Genomic DNA, 19,828 nt, shown 5'->3' on the forward strand with positions numbered 1-19,828 from the left:
CTAGGCAGGAAAGTCCTTGAGACTCTTACTGCCAGTTAACCACCAGAAAACCAGAAGTGGTGCTATGGCTCAAAGTGGTAGAGTGGTAGCCTTAAGCAAAAGACCTCAAAGACCTCCAAGCTCTGAGTTCAAGCCCTGTGACCAAAAAAGAGAAAAAAGGAACAAAACTAAAAATGCCAAACTTTCTGCCACCTTGAAGCTGTAGGGAGAAGCTCATAGAGTAGGGAAGAAGCTCTGTAGAGGAAGCTTTTCCCGGGTATGAGGAATGTTTGTCAGAACTCCAACAGGACAGGAACCACACAGAAATGTGAGCAGGGGGAATTTAGTTTATAAAGCTATTAGCTATTAGCTGTAATAGAACTGTCTGAAAGGCCAACTCAAAGAGCATGGGGAGCCTGATGCAGGCAGCAGCCCAGGCCTGAGGCCACGCACCAGGGATGGGCCATGCCTGCTGGAGGTCCCTGCTGCCTCTTCACAGTGCTGATCCAGAGGGGGCTGCGTGCAGAGAAGTCCCTGGGAAGCTGCCCCTGGAAGTACCACTGAAACCCAGCAGGGGTGTCTGGGAGCCAGCTAGAGAGGGCTCCTAAAGTCTCTTCAGCACCTGACAAAGCTAGCATTCTGGGGAATGAAGGTAGCCATATTGGCAGGCCAGTGAAGGGTGATGGATGTGGAGATGAGAGGCAATGAGAAGAGAGAAAGGGAAAAGGAAAGGGAGGAGAGAAGAGGGAGAGGGAGAGGAGAAAACCATCCAATAAATGCATTTTAGCCATGGGCTAGTCATGATATAAGCATTTGATTCAAATTCACATTTACCTATCAATGCTAACAAGTGTGAGGCCTTAGTTCAAGCCCAGTATCCAAAACAAGCGAACAGATAAATAAAAACAAAAGCCAAAATAGCTGGGTATGATGGCACACACCTGTAATCCCAGCATGCAAAAAGCTGAGGCAGGATTGTAAATGCAAGGCCAGCCTGGAGACACCTGGGGATATGTATGAAGACTATCAAAAGAAAAAAAAAAAGAGGGAGGGGAAGTGGAAGCGTGGTACACAAGGTCTTACACATTTGTGAGTATGGTGAAGAATAGGCTTTGGGGTCAGATGGCCTAGGTTTCAATCCTGGCTCTATTGCTTCTTCCCATGTGACCTTGGGCAGATTACTTAACCTCTTAATCTTTGTTTCCATTGCTGTAGGATATGATAATCATAGTTCCTGCTTCTTATAGTTGCTTTGAGCATTTAATGAAATAATCCACAAGCATAGTCCTTGTTATTTGGTCCTTAAATAAACTGCCATTTGCATTCCAGGGAGTTAAAAAGAAGCTAGAGATGGCAACTAACCTGACCAAGAGCTGGAAGGACAAAGTGGCCCATCACGAGGGGCTCATACGATTGATAGAACCAGGTAAGAGATTTTTTTACAAGTAAGAATGTATGTATCTTAGAATTTATTTTCTATTGTATTTGTGTATTTGAGTTGCTCTTTAAAAAAATAAAATAAATCATTTTTTAGCTCAAATATATGAAGCTCACACTTTGTAAGATGTATTTCTCTTGCATAGCTTGTACTCTGTTGGTAAGAGGCGCTAATGGCCCTTTGTGTATGCCTTATAGTCCTTTTAGCGCATCTGGCTTTATGGGTATTTCTCAGAGAAGAAATAAGGTAGAAAGGTTAGAGTTTGTCTGTGGAGAAATGGGGTGCTCACTGAAGGATGCACGCTTCCTGCATTTTAAACATGCTTGTCTCTTAGGTTCCAAGAACCCTCACCTGATCACAAACTGGGGGCCAGCAGCCTTCACCCAGGCAGAGCTGGAGGAGAGAGAGAAGAACTGGAAAGAAAAGAAGACCACAGAGTGACTGTGCCCCACAAGGGGCTGGTCATAGAGACACCCAGTGTGGCTAAGAGCTGTAAGCTGCAGATGAAAGATGCTGGCTTTGCTGCTTCTAACTTCCCCCTACCTCTTACGGACTCAGTGTCCTAAGGAGACCTCTTTTACCTTCCTGCAAATAAGGGCCTACTTGAAAAGAGAAAAATAGTGTCACCAAGCTCTTGATTCACACTGTCTTTGAACCTTTCAGCTTCTGAAAGGTCCAGTTAGCTCAGACTCTCTTGTATTCACTTCTGAGGGAGGCAGAGCACAGACCTGAGGTCAGCCCCACCATCTGCAGGGTGTGGAAGATGGGGTCTGGGGGCTCATTCCCTGGATGTAGGCTGGGGGTCGGTGCTTCCCTTTGTCAGTATGTTTCCTCCACGGAGTGTGGTATTGGCCAGTCTGCCTGACAGTCAGTGTCAGGTGTCATGGAAGGCCTGCAACTACGGGGCTCTACTGGAGAAGCATGGCATCACTGCCATTTCCTGGGTGTCCTTCTAGATGTGAGTGCTCAGTGAGGTGTCCCAGTCTGTACTGAGCTTTTCCTTTCCTCACTGCCCTCCCTTTGGCCCAAGTCATTCCCACTTCCTTTGCCCTCATCTCAGATGAAAATGTCCCCTTGCCCATATATGCTGTCCCTTTATTCTCTTGGCTATTCTCTTTCTCTCTTTCTCTCCTTCTCTCTCTCAGGTTGAAGTGCTACCACCTGCATGCCATGCTGTGAGAGGATTGTGCTCAGTGGTAGAGAGAAGCTAACTGGAAGAGTGAATAATTTATAAAGCAGACTGTATGCACATGGGCAGGGCAGCTGACTGTACATGTGCTAGTTAGATTTAAAATGCCATTCTAGTGGCTCAGCTGTGATGTTAGGTTTTGCTAGGTGAGCAGCTTTTTAACTTTTCCCTTCCTCTCTAGGTGACAGAGGAAATACCCAATAAAAATAAGGGTAACAAAAGAAAATTGGAATCATAGTTCTTATGCATCTAATTTGAAAGGAGCAAAGAGGAAGATTTTCATATATAAACTGGGGATTGAGAATAGTATTTATGAAATCAACTTTCCAATGTTAATTCTAATTTATAAGCAGCAGTAGCTCCATGGACAGCAGTGATAATTAAAATTATGGAGAAGGATTAGGTTGGCTCAGTTATAATGGTCAGTACTGGATTCAGTTGGCTGGTTAAAGTCTTTGTGTCTGTACAAGCATTTAGATATAGTGCCAGCCTCAAAACAGGAGCCATTCCTAAGAGATGGACACATCTAGAGAGAATGGTTTGAGAGATTCATTGTGTGTTTATTTACACAACAGGGTCATTCCATGACTCTTCACTGTTTATGACTGGAAATAATTGCCAATGAAACTGCCTTCGGGAAACTGTCTTAAAATTTTGAGCTGTTTTATGGAAGGGCAACTTTATTTAATCTTTGTTGCCTTTGTAACATTTAAGTTTTTGTCTAAAGTTTGTAACATGTGCCTTCCAAATTTAGCATATAATATGGGTGTTGGTTTCTGCCCAGCCACTTACCAGTATTATCATTTATGCAGTGACTGGCAGGTGTATTAGGCCAACAAGGAATAATGGAACCTTTGTAAGGTTTGATTGTGTCTCATACCAGGGGACTCCAGTGCCCTTCATAAATCATAAAGAAAGATACTTAACAAGGAAGCCAGTGACCTGTGAGAAATCTGGGGAGTCCAGCGACCTGTGTCTAGGGCGGGGAGGGGGTGGGGGAGATTTCTGCTTTGAGATGTTCAGAAAAAGGCAGTGATTCACTGCAGAATGTCCCTTCTCCAACCTGGCTTTTCCATAACTACAGCTAGAAATGACCTGGGGAGTCTCTGCTCTAGCCCAGGGCTACCATGGACTTCTGACAGGCCTAGGCCATCAGCCTGGAGGCTCCTCCTTTCTGGTCACATGTGGCTGTGCACAGGTATGCATGGTATGCATGCATAGCACGCATGGCTGATCTCACCCTGGCTTCGCACACTGCACTGTCAGGAGGCCGAACTCCTAAGCAGTGGGTGCAGAGGTGGGCCCAGCAGGGACTGTACGAGTCCTGTGTAGAATGGTATCTGGTATCGCGAGACTTAACTCCCTAATATCGAAAGTGGTTTGAACTGTCAATATGCCTGCAGTCCATTTTTACTTTTGTAATTACTGTACAGAAAATTTCTGGAGTGTTTGAATGTTTGTTATAATCAGGCCTTTCCATAATAATGAAAGATAGGATTGTTTCCATGAATTGTACACAAAAAGTTTTTTAAAATGTGCTTTTGTAATTTGCTGTATTAAGAGGGAACAAAATATTTATAATTTTCAATCGTATCTAAAAATTGTACCATGTAATGTGTTCAACTTTATTATGTTTTTCTAATTTTTCTAAGATATATTGCAATGTTTTTGTATTTTTTTTTAAATAAAATGGACCCAGTAAGAAAACTAAAATTACCAGAACATCACACATTTAAGGTTGTCTGGTTTAATAAAACAGCGGGTAAAGTTTTGTGTGTGTGCGTGTGCTTTCATATAATGATACAGAACTTGGCCAGGGCCACTTCCTGAAAACACTGGGTTTGGAGTTAAGATCCCCAAGACCTTAGCTGCGGCTCCTGTGTGGCGCTTGAGTCACAAGTGTGGGGAACCGTGGCTGATGCGTCAGCTCACCAACGGGAACTTACTAACGCAGTTTCTCCCTCATTGTTGCTGTTACCTCCTAATTCTCTAACCTCTCTTGAATTTTATTTTCATGCCTATCCGTTTTTCTTTCACCAGAGTAAGCAGTGTGGCTTTGTGTTTTGGTTTACGAGGTTGCCAAGATTAAACTCCCTGTAGTAGACAAGCAGGCTCAAGTGTGTGTTAAAGTTGCTCTTTCCCTTTCAGAGAGAGTAGGGAGAGAGGTTGGTGTTGGTGTTTGTAAAAACTGTTCTTTATTGCCTTGGGACACTTTGTCCCCAGGAGGCTTTTGGCTGGGCCTGGAGCCATTTGTGTTTTTCACACCTGGAAGGGGTGTTGCTGGCTTCTAGGGGCCAGGGGTCCTGCAGATGTCCTGGAATCTCGACAATAATTGTCAATAAAGGTGAGATTAAGACGACCTGCTGGGGAGTCCTTGGGGTTGCTGTCTCCTTGGTGTCAATGGAGCACACCTGGCAGAGAAAGAGTTTAATAACCTGTGCTTCTCTGCAGACACATAGGCTCCCCTCCAGAACACAACAGACTCTGAGAGTCAAGGTTTCCCCGTAAGGAGTCCTCTGGGGTCTGAATGTGTCCCCAAAGGGTATGTGCTGGAAATAGCCCAAGTTCAAGAGTGTTGGGCGGTGGGGCCCAATAAGGGTAAGTGGGCCCCAAAGATCCTACACTGGAGTATGGGTTGATGTTATCGTGAGACTGGGTCTGCTATCGCGAGAGTGGGTTTGTTATAAAAAGGGAATTCTGCCTGCTGTGCTTTTACCTCCGGGCCTTCCACTACGAGAACACAACAGAAGTACTGCAGGCGGTAACCCCACCATATCTTCAATGTCACAGCCTTCAGAACCGTGAGAAACAAATCATTTCTTTATTATTTGGCTGTGGGAAGTGGGCCACTCCAGGAAATGGAGTGATTGGCTGGCACAAATGGGGTTCACCTGGAAGGGTGAGGTGGTTTCTGTGGACTGGCAGAGGGCAGAGGGCAGGGGCGTTGGCGTCCTGGCTGTGGGGGTCAGATGGGAACTCGGGCCCTTTGAAGGGAACTGCTTTGGATGTGTTTTAAAGGCTTTCTGTGATATGGGTGGTTGAGGTAAGAAGTGAAAAGGCTGCGTTGTTCCTGAGTCTTCCATGAGGTGAAGTAGTTGGCTGTGGATGCTAGTGAGGATGTGTTCACATTTGCCACCCAGGCAGCCACGTGTCTTGCACAGCACCAGGGTTTGTTCTAACTGGTAATGTCCTGATTGTACCTGAAAAGTAGCGCAACCACAGGCCCAGCTGCCCAGGTGGGGCAAAGGCCAGGTGAAGAAAGGCAGACTGAGGAAAAGACAGCTCACAATGTCTACCAGTGCAGAGCACATGCTCACAGTGTATTCCAAGAATTAGTTTTGGGAATAGTTTAAGGAATATTCCTTTTTATCCTTCCTCATTCTATACACACACACACACACACACACACACACACACACACACACACACATTTTTCACCCTAATATTCTTTTTAAAAAATCACCCTCAACTTGAATAGACTATTTGGCACTAGATACTAATAAAGACACCTGATTCTGTAACTATTCTGCCCAAGAGAAATGAGGCTTATGCCCTCCAAAGACTTGAACAAGAAGATGCATAGCAGCTGTTTAAGTGAAGCCAGGTCCCCGTGGCTTATGCCTCTAATTAAGGCCAGCCTGGGCAGAAGAGCACAACAACAGAGATGTGGGTGTTATGCACACACCTGTAATCCTAGTTTCAGTGGGAAGCATAAAATGGGGGATGTGCCAGGGAGGAAAATAACCAGCAGAAAAAAGGCTGGAGACGGGCTGAGAAGGTGGCAGAGCGCTTACCTAGCATTCATGAGGCCCTGGGTTCGATTCCTCAGCACCACATAAGCAGAAAAAGCCGGAAGTGGCGCTGTGGCTCAAGTGGTAGAGCACTAACCTTGAGCTGAAGAGCTGAGGAACAGCGCCCAGGCCCAGAGTTGAGGCCCCATGACAGACAAAAAAAGTCTGGAGGCATGTTTCAGCAATACAAACACCTGCCTAGTTTACACAAGGTCTTCAGCCCCGCCAAATTAAGTAACCAGCTCACTACCAGGAGAGCAGGGGCAGAGCGGTCGCATACATTCAGATAGAGAACACTAAAAAAGAACACATTCAAGAAGTGCCACGTGGATAAGTCCTGCATTAACCCTGTTGCGCAAAATACCAAACACAAGAGAACACAGACTGCGTGATTGCGTGTGTACTTCTTTCCAGAACACGAACCTGTGGAGTGAGAGGGTTCCTGCCTGGCGTGCGTGGCTGTTGCTGCGCTGCTGGGAACAGGTGGTAGTCGTTCACTCTTGAGAGCTGTGAAAGTGCTGTCTGAAGCAGGAGAGCTTCTAGAGTGCTTGAACTGGCCCGCGCCTTTCACTTGGCAGAGAAGGACATTGCCAGGAGGACCTGGCATTGCCAGATCCATATTGGAATTCTCTCGCCACCCGGCTCCTGTTGGGGTGACTTTTATTTGATTACAACGTTCAACGTTTTATTTCTCAGGGTGTCTGTCTCCTGTCATCGGCTCATCAGGGCCTCGCATACCCCTACAGGGTGCTGCTGCCCTTTACCAGGCTTGCATTCATCTTCCACTGACCCTTCCGAGTTTGCTGAGTCTTTAGTCCCGGGCAGTGGGTACATTTGTGGTGGGTGCTGAATTCCAGGCCAGGCTAGCCTCCTTTTCCTGTTTCCACTACACAAGTGCAGTGGCGTGTCCACCCACAGGAATGTGGGCCTTCCTCTTTGCGTATGTCCACCTCCTCCGTCTCCAGGCTGGCAGAGCTGGAGGAGCGGGCAGAGGACGGCTAGAGAGCCACCTCCGGCTCTGCCCAGCCCCCACCTCCCGGGCGGAAGTTGCTGCCTCCTGTCTCATCTACCTCCCCTCCCCTGGGTCAACACTTTGCTTCGGCCCAGAAGCCAAGAAAGCCTCTCTGAACCTCACTGTCAGTGAGGCTCTCAAGCATCCCGCACTAGCTGCCCCAGGAAACTGTCCCACGAGCTGGTTTCAGAAGAAAGCAGGCCTGCCCACACCTGCTGTCATCACCTGGAAACTCCAACGCGAGGGCAGGATCACTGGCCCTGGCCGCCAAACTAGGATCTCTTTGTTCGGCTGGAGGAACTTTGGGCCCAAGATCTTCGCTTACAAAGGGAACACAGGCTATCAAAAGAGGTGTCTAGGTGGAACACTTCATTCCAGAGCCCCAAGCCCCAGTGATGAAGCTGAGCTTCAGAGTTCAACAGACCAGGGTGTGTTATGGTTCTGTTCCAGCTCATACATTAGAGACACCTGCCGCCCAGCACGCCTCAACATCTTGTCAGGGTGCAGTTTCTTTAAAGGCACGGGGAGAGGGGCTTTCCATTTCAGCTGGGCCCAGCCAGGTGGCGGGGATTTTGCTGGTGCCCTGGCAGATTCTGAGAAAAGCCAGCAGGTGACTGAAGGAGGTTGGCCAGGCAAGGCTTCTGGAGAGTTAGGGAAATACCTCAAAAACTTGCCGCGTCCCCCACAGGGCTGTGCCTCTGAGGTGTTCTGAATGGAGGAGGGAACAAAGGCTCCCAATGGGGCCCTGCTACACCCACATCCCCAGCTGCACTTCTCTGAAGGCCCAGGGAGGCCACACAGTGCGTATCCTGGGCCTGGAACGGCTACTTCCCAGGTGACCCCCCTCCCCCAGAGTCCTGCTCAGAAGACCTCCACCTTCCTTTAGTCTTTAGTGGGGGCTGTGGCATTTCCACTGTGGGGGCCAGAGCTGGTGTGTCTTCCCGGGCTCAGCCAGCAGTTACTCCGCTCCCCCCTGCACCCCCCCCCCCAGTGCTTCAGCAGCTTGGCATGGGGCACTCAGGTGTGTGAGGTTCTAGAGCACCAAGCAATCCCCAGGCTCCGTAAGGCAGAGTGGTCTCATCCCACGGTTGCAACTAGGTAAGCTGCAACTGGGTAAGTGCTGGGGTTTGAAAGGGCCTTTCTGAAATAAATCCTTTGTCCTCAAAAAATTCCCCCAATCTAGTCCCCTGGGACTCCATCAGAGCTGGAAACAGAAAGCAATGGTTGACATACCTCATAACTCATCTTTCAGAAATTTCTGGTCTACTTTGCGTGTATACTCATCACCCTAAAGTTAAGGGTCACTTTTTTTCTTCTTTTTCCCCCCTTTTCGTTCTTTCCCCGCTGCCCCAGGTTGTGGGGCTTGAACTCTGGGCTTGGCCGCTGACCCTGACCTTCAGCTGAAGGTGAGCGCTCTACCACTTGAGCCACAACACCACTTCTGGTTTTCTGGTGGTTAATTGGAGATAAGAGTCTCATAGACTTTCCTGCCTGGGCTGGCTTTGAACCGTGATCCTCAGATCTCAGCCTCCTGAGTAGCTAGGATTATAGGTGTGAGCCATGAGTGCCCAGCTCATTCTACTTTTGACATTCCAGTCTTGGGGCTTGAAGCCTGTCCCTGAGCTTTTTTTGTACAATGCTATCTTCCTACCACTTTAGTCACACTCCACTACTGGCTTTTTGGTATTTAATTAGAGATTAGAGTCACGTGGGCCTTTCCAGCCTGAGCTGGTTTTTGAACTACAATCCGTAGATCTCAGTCTCTTGAATGGCTAGGATTAAAGGTGTGAGCCACCAGCACCTGGTACTTCTTTCCTTCTCAAAGTTAATCCCACTCTATATGGAAGATGGAGCATCAACTTAATGCAAGTCCTAGTCTCTCTTTTCCAGAGAAGCTGGAGTCTTTTTTTGGGGGGGGGGGGGTCCAGTTGTGGGGCCTGAACTCTTGGGGCCTGGGTGCTGTACCTCAGCTCTTCAGCTCAAGGCTAGAGCTCTACCACTTGAGCCACAGCACCACTTCCGGCTTTTTTTTTTGCTTATGTGGTGCTGAGGAATCGAACCCAGGGCCTTCATGCATGCAAGGCAAGCACTCTACCACTGAGCCACCTTCCCAGCCCCAGAATCTGGAGTCTTAATGCAAAGAGACACTGGAAGACTTGAAATTCCTGAAGTTATCTTGATGGTCAGGTTGGATTGGGGGCTGCCTGTCTGTCATTTTACTCTCATCTTTCTGTCTCATATAATCTGATAGATTTTTTATTACAAAGTAATAAACCCAATGTGAAAATTTGACAAAAGTCTAATATAAAGAGAATAAGCTCTTCACTGTAATCACCCTGGGGGCCAATCAGCTAGGGTGTACCAGGCTTGGGCAGAGACTATGCAGCACAGGTGCTGTTGGGCCATATGGCCACCAGGTGGCAGGCGTGTGCCGCGGGAGTGCTGCTGGGGTCCTGCCGTCTGGGAGGAAAGCCTTGGGGGAAATGAACGCCTGCTGGGATCTCCTTTTATTTTTGCAACACAGTTGGTACTGTTCCCTTTATGATGATGTGCAGAGTGAAGCTCAGGGAGCCAGGCAGAGGCTAAAGGGGGCATAGGGAGTGCGGGCTCTGGGATCCAATGCCATCCTCCCCGTGGAATCCCTGCCACTCCCAGGAGGAACGCATGCCTAAGTGTGGGTCACGTGACTGCTCTTGTCTCTCAAGACCCTAAGGGATTTCCCTTGGGAGCTGGAGAAGGCCTTGCTCTGCATCCACAGCCTCCGGTGCTGTCTTTCCCCAACAAGAGAAGGAGAAAGGGGGGGGGGGGCGGGGGGTGGAGGGAGCCAGCAAGCAGGGCTCTGTTTCCTGACTTTTTTGACCCTGGCTATCCCTGAGGAGGCCCCAGCAAACCCACAAGGTCATGTAGGGCGAAATTCCAGCCTGAGGCCGGAGCAGTGACTTGAGTTTTCACGATAAGGCTCAAGAAGGGACACAGAGTGTCCACCCCACACCCCCACTCTGTCAGCACCTCGGCTCTGGTGAAGCCTCTGCTGCAGACAGCCTGACTGGGAGAAGAGACAAAGATAGACGTGGGACAGATAAGGACAGAGACAGCTGGGGGGGGGGGGGTAAGATGGAACACAGGGGTGAAGATGGGGCTGGGCCTGTGTGAGGCAGCGGGTGTGCGGCCCTGAGATCAGAAGGGGGTCCCTGGACCCCGCCTGCTGAGGAGGAGGTGTGGGAGAGGGCCTGATGGGGTGGCAGGAAAATGGGTTGTGCTGGCAGCTTGAAGCGTTCACTGGGCTCGGTGCTGCAGGGTAACAAAGAGAGGACGGCGTATGGCCTCTGAGTCTCCAGGAGGCAAAAGCAGAGGGGTTGAGGGAGGCAGGATGGGGACAGAGCAAAGGGACCCACCTTGCCTGTCTCCCAACTCCTCTGTGAACATGTGATAGAACTTTTGCTGTTTGGTTTGCAAGCGAGCAATGCTGAGAAGTCACAGCTGGCCTGTGATCTTCCATACAGCTGCGTCACACACATCCGTCCCCCACCCCCAGCCGGGACCTGTGCTCACACCTGCAGCCCCTGACACATCCACGCAGGAATGAGGCGTTGTGTGCGGCTGAGTCATCGCCTTCTCAGAGAGCGCGTGTGGGCTCCCCCGTGCTCACAGGTACCCGCAGACTCCTGCTCACCTGACTCTGAGTCATGATCCCCAGGCAACGTGGAGGGAGGCACCCAGAGTGTTTGCCACCTTTGTTTAGACCCGCATGCCCTCAAGGGCACGCAGGAACTTGTGCCCAGCAGCCTCGGGCGCCCGCCCCCCTCTCACTGGGGTCAATAAGTATTTGTGGCACGAATAAAAGGGTGAACAGATGAACACACACGCCAGAGAACACGAGTGACAGCCATACTGCTTGGAGACTTGGGAAACTTGGTGGGGGCAGCTCGGCAGGGCGGGTCCCCAGCTCATGTCTTGGGAGTTGTCTTGTTCCAAATATAGCCGCTGTGGGTGGGCAGAGAGCCAGGGCGGCCTCCCAGACTGTGACTTCACTGGGCCCAGGGCCCAACCTCTGAGGAGATGAAGAAAACCAACCAAGAGAGAGGCCTCGCTTTCCATAGCCAGGGCTGAGCTGGTGGGGCTGGAGCTGGAGGGGGGAACTGCGTGCTCTGCAAATGTCACCGCTGTAGGACCGAGCGCTCTGCCTGCCCATGGGCCCAGAGAACGAGCACAGGCTCTGGACTGGCTTCCAGAGAACTCCCTGTCCTGATGGCTGGGCCGGTGTACAGGAGAGCGTGTCACTGGAGAGCTAGCGTGAACTCTGCCTGAGCTGGCAGAACCAGGCCCCCTGCTAGCTTGGGCTTGCTCCCAGGGCTGCCTCTCCCTTGAATGAATCTTCTCCTGCCCCTGTACCTCTGCCCTCATTCAGCTGCACTACTGCAGGTGTCTTCCTGCCTTTAGAGCTGTCCCCTCCCAGCCATCCTGCTCACAGCTGCCAGTGTTCTCCCAATGACAGACCTAACTACCACCCTTCTGTGTAAGAGCCACTCACCACTCCCTGCTGATTAGTAAGAAGGCCAGGGGGTTTCTGCCTGGTCCTCGGGACCCATCCTACCCCGGTTCCCCTCCCCCTGGGTGTTCTGAACGGCTGATGTGTGGATGGACAGCTGGTTGCATGGACTGATGGGTGGTAGGTGAACTCTAGGGCATTGGGGAATTTGACAGAATTAGACATCTGGAGGGAGATGTAGGCATGGAGACATGGGTGTTTGGGGAGGGGGGGATGCCAGGTACTTCAGGCTCTGGTTGTAGCAAGGCACAAAAGAACCAAATGTCCTCAGGGAAGAGGGGTCACCTTGCAGATCCCATGGACCTTAGACCTCATGGAGAAGGGAGCTGGGAGTGGCCGCTCTCCATCTCTTGAGGGCCTCGGGTCCTTGCTCGCTCCCGTCAGCCGCCGCCCTCTGCGCCTCGTCCTCTGCTCTCCTCTCATCACTCTTGCTGCTTCCTTCCAAAGGCTTGTGCCAGGGCTGGTGTGTGTGGTGGTTGATCTCTTCACAAAGCCAGCAAAAACGCACAGCAAGCAAAGCAAAGCGCTGCCTTTACGAACCAAGTGGGCTTCTCAAAGGGCGCATCTGGCCGTGAGGGAGGGCCATTGCTATGCAGAAAGCAAGCAGGGCCAAAGAACGCTTGGAGAGCGTTGCTTTTGCGTGGAGTGCTCATTGGGCCTCTCTGGCGAGGCCATGCTCTGGTGGAGATCTGCTCGAAGTGAGGGTTTGCTGGGAAGCACCCAGGGAGGGGGTGTGGCCAGGGCAGTGGCCGGAGGTGGGGACTCACTTTGCAGGTTTGTGGAGCTGAGGGCTCATGGATGGGAGTTAGTGTAAAAAAGAACATTTAAGTGAGAACAGCACTAGGATTTATGAAGCTGGAGCTTCTGTTTCTGAAAATGTTTATTCTCGGAGTGATAAGGGGTGCAGGATAGGATGTAACTTCAGTCACTTGGGTCGTGATACCTTCAAGTGCAGAGACTGAGAGGAGGTAGATACAGGGTTCAGGAAGGAGGCCTGCCCTGGAGCTTGTGACTTAACTATCATTTGGATGGGATTGAAAGCCATAAGATTGGATGAGATCACCGAAAGAGAGGGTGCAAAGAGGGAAGAGAAGAGGGGTGAGGGCTGACCCTGGGCTCACCCCCGGGGAAAAAATAACCACCAAAGGAGACCTAGGCTAAATGGACAGTGAGGTTGGGGGAAAAATAAAAGACAGGGGTCTGGTGCAGGAGGCAGAGATGAGGAGGATGGAGGTTTGAGGCAGAGAAAATGGAATGGGATGAGTGTTGGAAGTAAGAGGTCAGCGGCTGCTCCTCTGCTGGAGTTTGTTGGCTCACACCCTGGCCCCAGCCTTGCAGGGCTCTCTTGGTGAGGTGGCCCTGCTCCAATCACTCGTGATACAGTGTGGCCACCAGCTGAGCCACTGTCACCTGCCACCCTCAAGATGGGGACACTTGCCAGGTAATAGAGACGATGGCTGTTCAGAGCTGGGGCTGGAAGTCACCCAGCTTTTTGTGTGTGCCAGTACTGGGCCTTGAACTCAGGGCCCTTGAGCTCTTGCTTTTTGCTGATGTTCTATCACTTGAGCCACACCTGGGCTCCAGATTTGTTGGTCGTTAATGAGATGGGAGTCTCTCAGATTTGTCTGCTTGGACTGACCTCGAATCTTGATAATGTTTGAATCTGTCACCATCCTCCTGCACAGAGAGTCTTGCCTGGATGTTTTATGTCCATCTGTTAGTTACATAGGTGTACAGGTGTCTTATGTACATTGGTAGATATGTCAGAGATACAGATATTTATGATATATATATGTGTAATCTATTATACATATGAAATGTAAGCTCTCTTTCTCACACTCACACAGAGTTGCCTTTAGTTGAGGAAGAGCCTTTGGTCTGTGTGTCCAGAGAAATAGAACTCATTTCATTTAACATGCATGATCTCATCAGAAGCTTTATATAGAAGCTTTATGTGCCCTTTTACCTTAGGAGGTAGATATTGTAGCTACTTTAGCTAAATACAGATTGAACATCCCTAATTAAAAAAAAATTGGGGGGGGGGCCTGGGAAGGCAGCTCAGTGGTAGAGCGCTTGCCTTTCATGCATGAGGCCCTAGGTTTGATTCCTCAGCACCACATAAACAGAAAAAAAAAAAAGCCGGAAGTGGTGCTATGGCTCAAGTGGTAGAGTGCTAGCCTTGAGCTGAAGAGCTGAGGGACATGCCCAGGCCCAGAGTTCAGGCCCCACGACTGGATCCCCCCCCAAAAAAATTGGGGTGGGGTGAGTAGGGAAGGGATGGTTAAGACAATGACATTGATCAAGATATATATATATATATTTATATATATATATTTATATATATATAAACTGCTTTGTTAAGTGGCAACTCCTTTGTACAAGTACTTAAAAATAAGTACATTATATAACATCAAAGAAAATCTGAAATCCAAGGACTAGAAGCATGGCTCAAGTGGTAGAACACCTGCATGCAAACTCCAGACCTTGAGTTTAAACCTCAGAACTGGAAAAAATAAATCTGAGATCTAGCTGGGTGTAGTGGCTCAAGCCTCTAACCCTAGCTACTTGGAAGGTAGAGATTGAGGGATCATGGCTTGAGGTCATCTGGTGGGGTGAGATTCTGTCTTGAGGTCATCTGGTTGGGTGAGATTCTGTCTTGACCAATGGCTAGGTATGGTGGGTCATTCTTGTCATGCTAGAAGCACCAGGAAGCACTAATAAGAGTATCATGGTCCAGGCACACCTGGGCATTAACCAAAACCCTATCTCTAAAGAACCAGCCAGGTGCCAGTGGCTCATGCCTATATTTCAAACTACTGAGGAGGCTGAGATCTGAGGATCACAGTTCAAAACCATCTCGTGCAGACAAATCTGAGAGACTCTCACTGCTAAATGACCTGAGCCAGAAGTGGAGGCATGGCTCAAATAATAAGAGTACCAGCTGAAAAAGCCAAGTGTGTAGGGAGAATCAGCACAAAAGAGGGCTGGAGGCATGTCTCATCAGAAGAGCACCTGCCTATGAAATGTGACAGTATGAATTCAAACCTCAGTTGGAACCACAAACTTAAATTTAAAAAAGTCTGAAGTACAAAATGCTCTAAAAATCTAAGACGGAATAGTGACCTGGCACCACTTGTGGAAAATTCCACACCTAATGTCATGTGACAGATTGCAATCATCAAAGATACTGTTTAAAATTCCCTCCAGGCTATGTGTATAAGGGTCATATGAAACATAAGTGAATGTCATGTTTAGACTTGGCTCCCATGTCTGTAATAGCTCATTAGTCACATGCAAACAATCTGAAATCTGAACCCTCTGGTCCTTAGCATTTTGGAAAAGGGATCCTTAACCCAGGTCTTTTCAAGTATGAATAGGTGGTGCAAATGATAATCGGGCAACCAGATAACATGTAATATGAGCAGAGGAGTATTTACACGGACGGGTCATCAGACTGGGCTGGGAAGATGGACACAGCTAGATGGACAGAATGTTCTAGAGGATGGTTGGTAGCTTTTCCTATGGCCCAGGAAGCAGACACTCCCAGTCCTTGTCTACTGGTGCTTTGGTCTTAAGATTTCCCAGCCCCCAGAACTGTGAGGAAGATTAGTGTTCATAAGCCTCCCACCTGTGGTATTCTGTTAGGCAGCCTGGACTGACTTAGACATTAAGTTGGCCTGAGAATACATGAATTTTAGGGTATGGATAGATAGAAGATGGATGGTCCTCAGACATGCCTATTAAGCAAGTTTCTGGGTGATGTGGTGTTCCAGGTCTGAGGTCATCCTCTTGAGAACCACTGTTCCATCATGTGCAGAGTTGTCCCACCCAGGAGAGCTAGAGCGGAGCTGCCAGGCTGCAGTGACGGGACCTGGGGCTTCCAGCCGGGGCTGCCTTCTAGCATGTCACTGGCAATAAGCCTGATTTCTACAGTGGTCTGGGGACTCTGTGCCTGCTTTTGGGGCTTCCCCTCATCTTAACTCCTATGCCTGGCTAGGGTTGCAAAGACTTGTGAGGTATGTGCACTCGGCCATCTGAGGGCACTGGGCTTTAGCTGTGGGGTCAATAAAGCAATCAGGGTAGGCCCATCGTCAGCCAAGGTTCAGGCAGCCAGCTTGGCCAGGTCAGAAGTGGTCCCTCTGAATGCCAGGCTCATGCATGTAATTCTAGCTACTCAGGAGGCTAAGACTGAGTACTGAGGTTCAAAACCAGCCAGGCAGAGAAGTCCATGAGACTCTTATCTCCAATGAACCAGTGCAAAAAAAAAAAGCCAGAAGTGGAATTGTGGCTCATGTGGTAGAGCACCAGGCTGGAGCAAAAGTTAAGGGACAGTGCTCAGGCCCTAAGTTCAAGCCCCAGGACTGGCACAAAAGACAAAGCAAAACAAAAATAAAAACAGACAGTTCTTCTGGTCCGCTGGGGCCTGCCACTCCTCAGAGTCCACTCTCAGGCTGTGGCTGCTCACTCTGGGACAGCCGCTGCTCTGCCGAGCTTTCCTGCTTGCTTGCAAGCTCTTTTTTTTTTTTTTTTGAGATATGATGTCACTACACTTGTATCGAGGTTGGCCTCAAACTCATGATCTTCCTGCCTCAGTGTCTTGATTGCCACCATGGTTAACTCAAAAGCATTCTTCTATTTGTCATCCTGCTGTGTCGGGTATTATCAACTCCTCTCAACAGGATCCTTCTCAGCATTTGAGCACACTTAAATCTCAATTGCCTTAGAACAAACAGAAGCCTGACTCTCACCTCCTCCAGCTGCTTCTAACTGCTCCTGTTCACACTGACATTCTGCTACTTACCTACATGCCTGTTCTCCACGTCCACGGCTGGCTGGCTGCCACTACCTTGTTTCACTGAACAGCTGCTCCCAAGGTCACTGGCGATCTCAAGGACACCTCATTCCCACAGCCCACTTATCAGTAGTCCTCTTTCTAGGTTTTCTCAACACCAATCATTCTTGAACATTCTTTCCTTTTTACCTGTTCTTTTCCTTCCCTCCCCCTCCTCCACTCCCCTTCCTTCCCTCCTCTCCTCCCTCCTCTTCCTCCCCTTCCTTCCCATTCTTCCCGCCTCCTTGCCTGCCTGCTGCCTTCTTCTTCTTTTTTTATTTTTATTTTTGGCAGTACTGGGATTTGAACCCAGGGCCTCATGCTTGCTAGGTTGGTATGATAGAGTTGGGTCATATTTTCAGTCCTAGTTTTCACTGGTAATTTTTTAGTATAGGGTCTGTTTCCCACCTCAGCTGTGATCTACTTCCTTTTGGGCTGACCTTTGTTGCTGGGATCACCAGCATGCCACTGTGTCCATTTTCCCTCCATTGAGGTGGAGTCTCATGCACTGGTCTGGCCTCAAACCTACAACCTTCCCATTCCCAGCCTCCCAAGTAGCTAGAATTATAGGCAGGCGCCACCAGCACCATTCCTTGCTTGCTTCTTAAATACTGGGCTGGCATAGCATTTTATTTTCAATTCTGGGGATTGAACTCAGGGCCTTGAATTTGCTCTACCTCTAGAGCCAACACCCTAGTCCTTTGAGTTTAGGGTCTCCATGTCCCCCCCCTCCCCCTCCCCGAGAGCTGGCCTTAGCATGTGATTATTCTATTCCCACCTCCTGAAGAGCTGGGATTATGGGTATGTATCACCATGCTTGGTTTGACACAGCATTATTTTGGTTGCAGTGACATTTCGGGCTACTCTCTCTCTCTCTGTGCCAGGCTCTTCTTTCGCCATGAGACCCTCCTGCAACAGTGTCATGAGACGCGGCTGGGCTGTTCTTCTTGCTCATTACAGTCTCACCTCTACTTTTCTACTTCCTGAATGTGGGTCTCCAGCTTGCTCTTCAGTGCTTGGCCTCTGCAGTAGGGCATCTACAAAGCGCCTCAGACTCTAAATCTTAGGCTCTCTTCACCTCTGCCCTGGACACTTGGCAAGTGGCAGCACATCTGTCCAGCTGTGTGGCTCAGAAACCTAGGAAGCCCGTTGACGCCTATCATTCCAGTACACTTGCTTTCTACCTCAATCCCATCTTTGTACACTTCTTGGAATAGTCACCATCCTGGTCCAAACCACCACCAGCTCTTCCCTGGACCATCTTAATGGCCTCTTATGTTGTCTCCTGTCCTTCTAACCCATCGGCCGTGGTACAGCCCCTAGGCACAGGCTCTGTTCACTGGTGGAAGATGGATGGCCTGGAGGGGTCACAGGAGGGCTGAGTCCCAGGCCTCTGGCTCCATCTCAGCTGGGTCCTCTCTAGGCAGGAAGGCTGATCCGCATGTGGGCTGGAGGCCTGCTAGACACAGAGTGTCCACACACCCCCCCCTCCGCCTCCTGGGGAATGGGGGAGAGGCTCTGAAATTTGCAGGATCAAGTTTCAGAAAACACAGGGTCAGGGTCAGCAGAGCAGCTGGTAATGGGGAAGGCCAGGCCCAGCTAATTTCCTGTCAGAAGGGCTCAGAGGCCCCAGCTTCTCTCTGGCTGGCCGCAGGGGAGGAGATGCCGGGAATGGCTGGAATTCCTCTGGCTGGGGCTGTGCTGAACCCCGAACCCAGGGGACTGTGGGGAATGAGGAGGTGGATCTGCGTGGCAGAGCTGGGGGCTGTCCACCGAGACCGGACGTGTGGTGTCTAAGCCTTAGGGCTGGATGAGGCCAAGGACTGTAGAGGAGAAGCCGGAAGACCTCCAGGAGGGGGCCGTGGAAAAAGAAGCCCAGCCCCAGTCTTCAGATGAGGAGGCCAGGCCAGATTCTCACCGTGGTCACAGGGCGCCTCTCTTAAGCCCTGAGCCACTTGCTTCTCCTTGCCCAGGCCTGGGTTTTCTGGAAGGCTGGGCTGGGGCTGAGCTGTGAGGCTGGAGCAGGCAGGCAGAGAGGCGGGCATCCTCCACTCCAAACTAGGACATGCACCTTTTAAGTGCTCTGGTTGTGGAGCTGGCCACGGTGTGGGGAGAGTGCGGAGGGCGAAGTCACTGGGATGGGGGTGGGGGGGAGCTGTGTCCTCACCTTGGAAGGCCCCAGCTCCCTCCACCCTCAGAAGGAACTGTATGTCCCTGTCCATTCCCCAGGGGGTGGAGGCAGGCCATGGAATTATGCTCCTGGCCTTGAGTGGCTTTCCAAGTGTTCTGGGCAGGCCGGGTGTGAGGTAGGGGTCATAGGCTCCTTGTACTGTTTAAGTCTCAACCTAAAGACTGTTCTGGCTGGACAGAACTCAGGCCTGGGTTCAAATCCTGGCTTTATCAGGTCCTGCTTATGATGTTGGACAAGGTCCTTTAGCCTCTGAAAGTCTCCACCAGCTCCCCCTCCCCAGGATGCATGTGGCTACTTGTGAAGTGAGGGGCCAGGCCTGGCTGCTCCCTGCCTGGCCATCCTTCTTCATTATCAGGTGCCCCAGGCTTCACTCCAACACTCCCACGGCCTCTCTCCTCCATCCCTCTGTCCCTACCCGCTGGCCTCAGTCTCTGCGCATGCCACCTCAGGCTGTCTGCAGCTCTGGACCTACCCAGAACCTGCGGCCTTCTGAACTCACAAGACAGTCCTCTCCCAGCCTGCCCTGCGCTTGCCTCATCCCCAACCCAGCCAAGCCCCTTTCCCTGCTCTGCTCCATTTCACCTGTGCCCAGCCACCATTTATTTGGAGACTTAGCTTAATGCTCCTGATCAGGAGGTCTTCTCTGCCCCCAGGCTGGCCATGACTCCTCCTGTATTACTGTCCCCCAACACAGCACTGGCCACACTGGCCATCCCCACAACTGCGGGCCTGGTGTATTCAGAATATACATTGGCATCAGATTCCAGCGCTGTGTGTTCAGTGACTGCTCAATGGGCACCAGTTTGGGTTTGCTTGGGGAGGGGAAGAGGCTGAGGGGTGGAAGAGCA

At 50.3% G+C, this 19,828-nt stretch overlaps 1 protein-coding gene and 1 long non-coding RNA gene across 2 annotated transcripts in view; both read left to right on the forward strand.

Moving 5' to 3' along the window:
• The window catches only part of Swap70 (switching B cell complex subunit SWAP70), a 75,639-nt gene extending 71,262 nt beyond the window's left edge, over window positions 1-4,377 (forward strand). Inside the window, exons 11-12 of the mRNA XM_070035289.1 lie at window positions 1,309-1,405; window positions 1,752-4,377. Coding sequence (XP_069891390.1) covers window positions 1,309-1,405; window positions 1,752-1,858 — 204 coding nt within the window. The 3' untranslated portion in view covers window positions 1,859-4,377. The remainder of the gene's footprint in view (window positions 1-1,308; window positions 1,406-1,751) is intronic.
• A 953-nt stretch (window positions 4,378-5,330) lies between these two features.
• Window positions 5,331-19,828, forward strand: part of LOC138836524 (uncharacterized) — a 45,880-nt gene continuing 31,382 nt past the window's right edge. Inside the window, exon 1 of the long non-coding RNA XR_011374964.1 lies at window positions 5,331-5,407. This is a non-coding gene — a long non-coding RNA (uncharacterized lncRNA). The remainder of the gene's footprint in view (window positions 5,408-19,828) is intronic.

The sequence above is a fragment of the Dipodomys merriami genome, unplaced genomic scaffold, assembly GCF_024711535.1.
Source record: "Dipodomys merriami isolate MVZ:Mamm:240054 unplaced genomic scaffold, mDipMer1.0.p SCAF_25, whole genome shotgun sequence".
NCBI lineage: Eukaryota > Metazoa > Chordata > Mammalia > Rodentia > Heteromyidae > Dipodomys > Dipodomys merriami.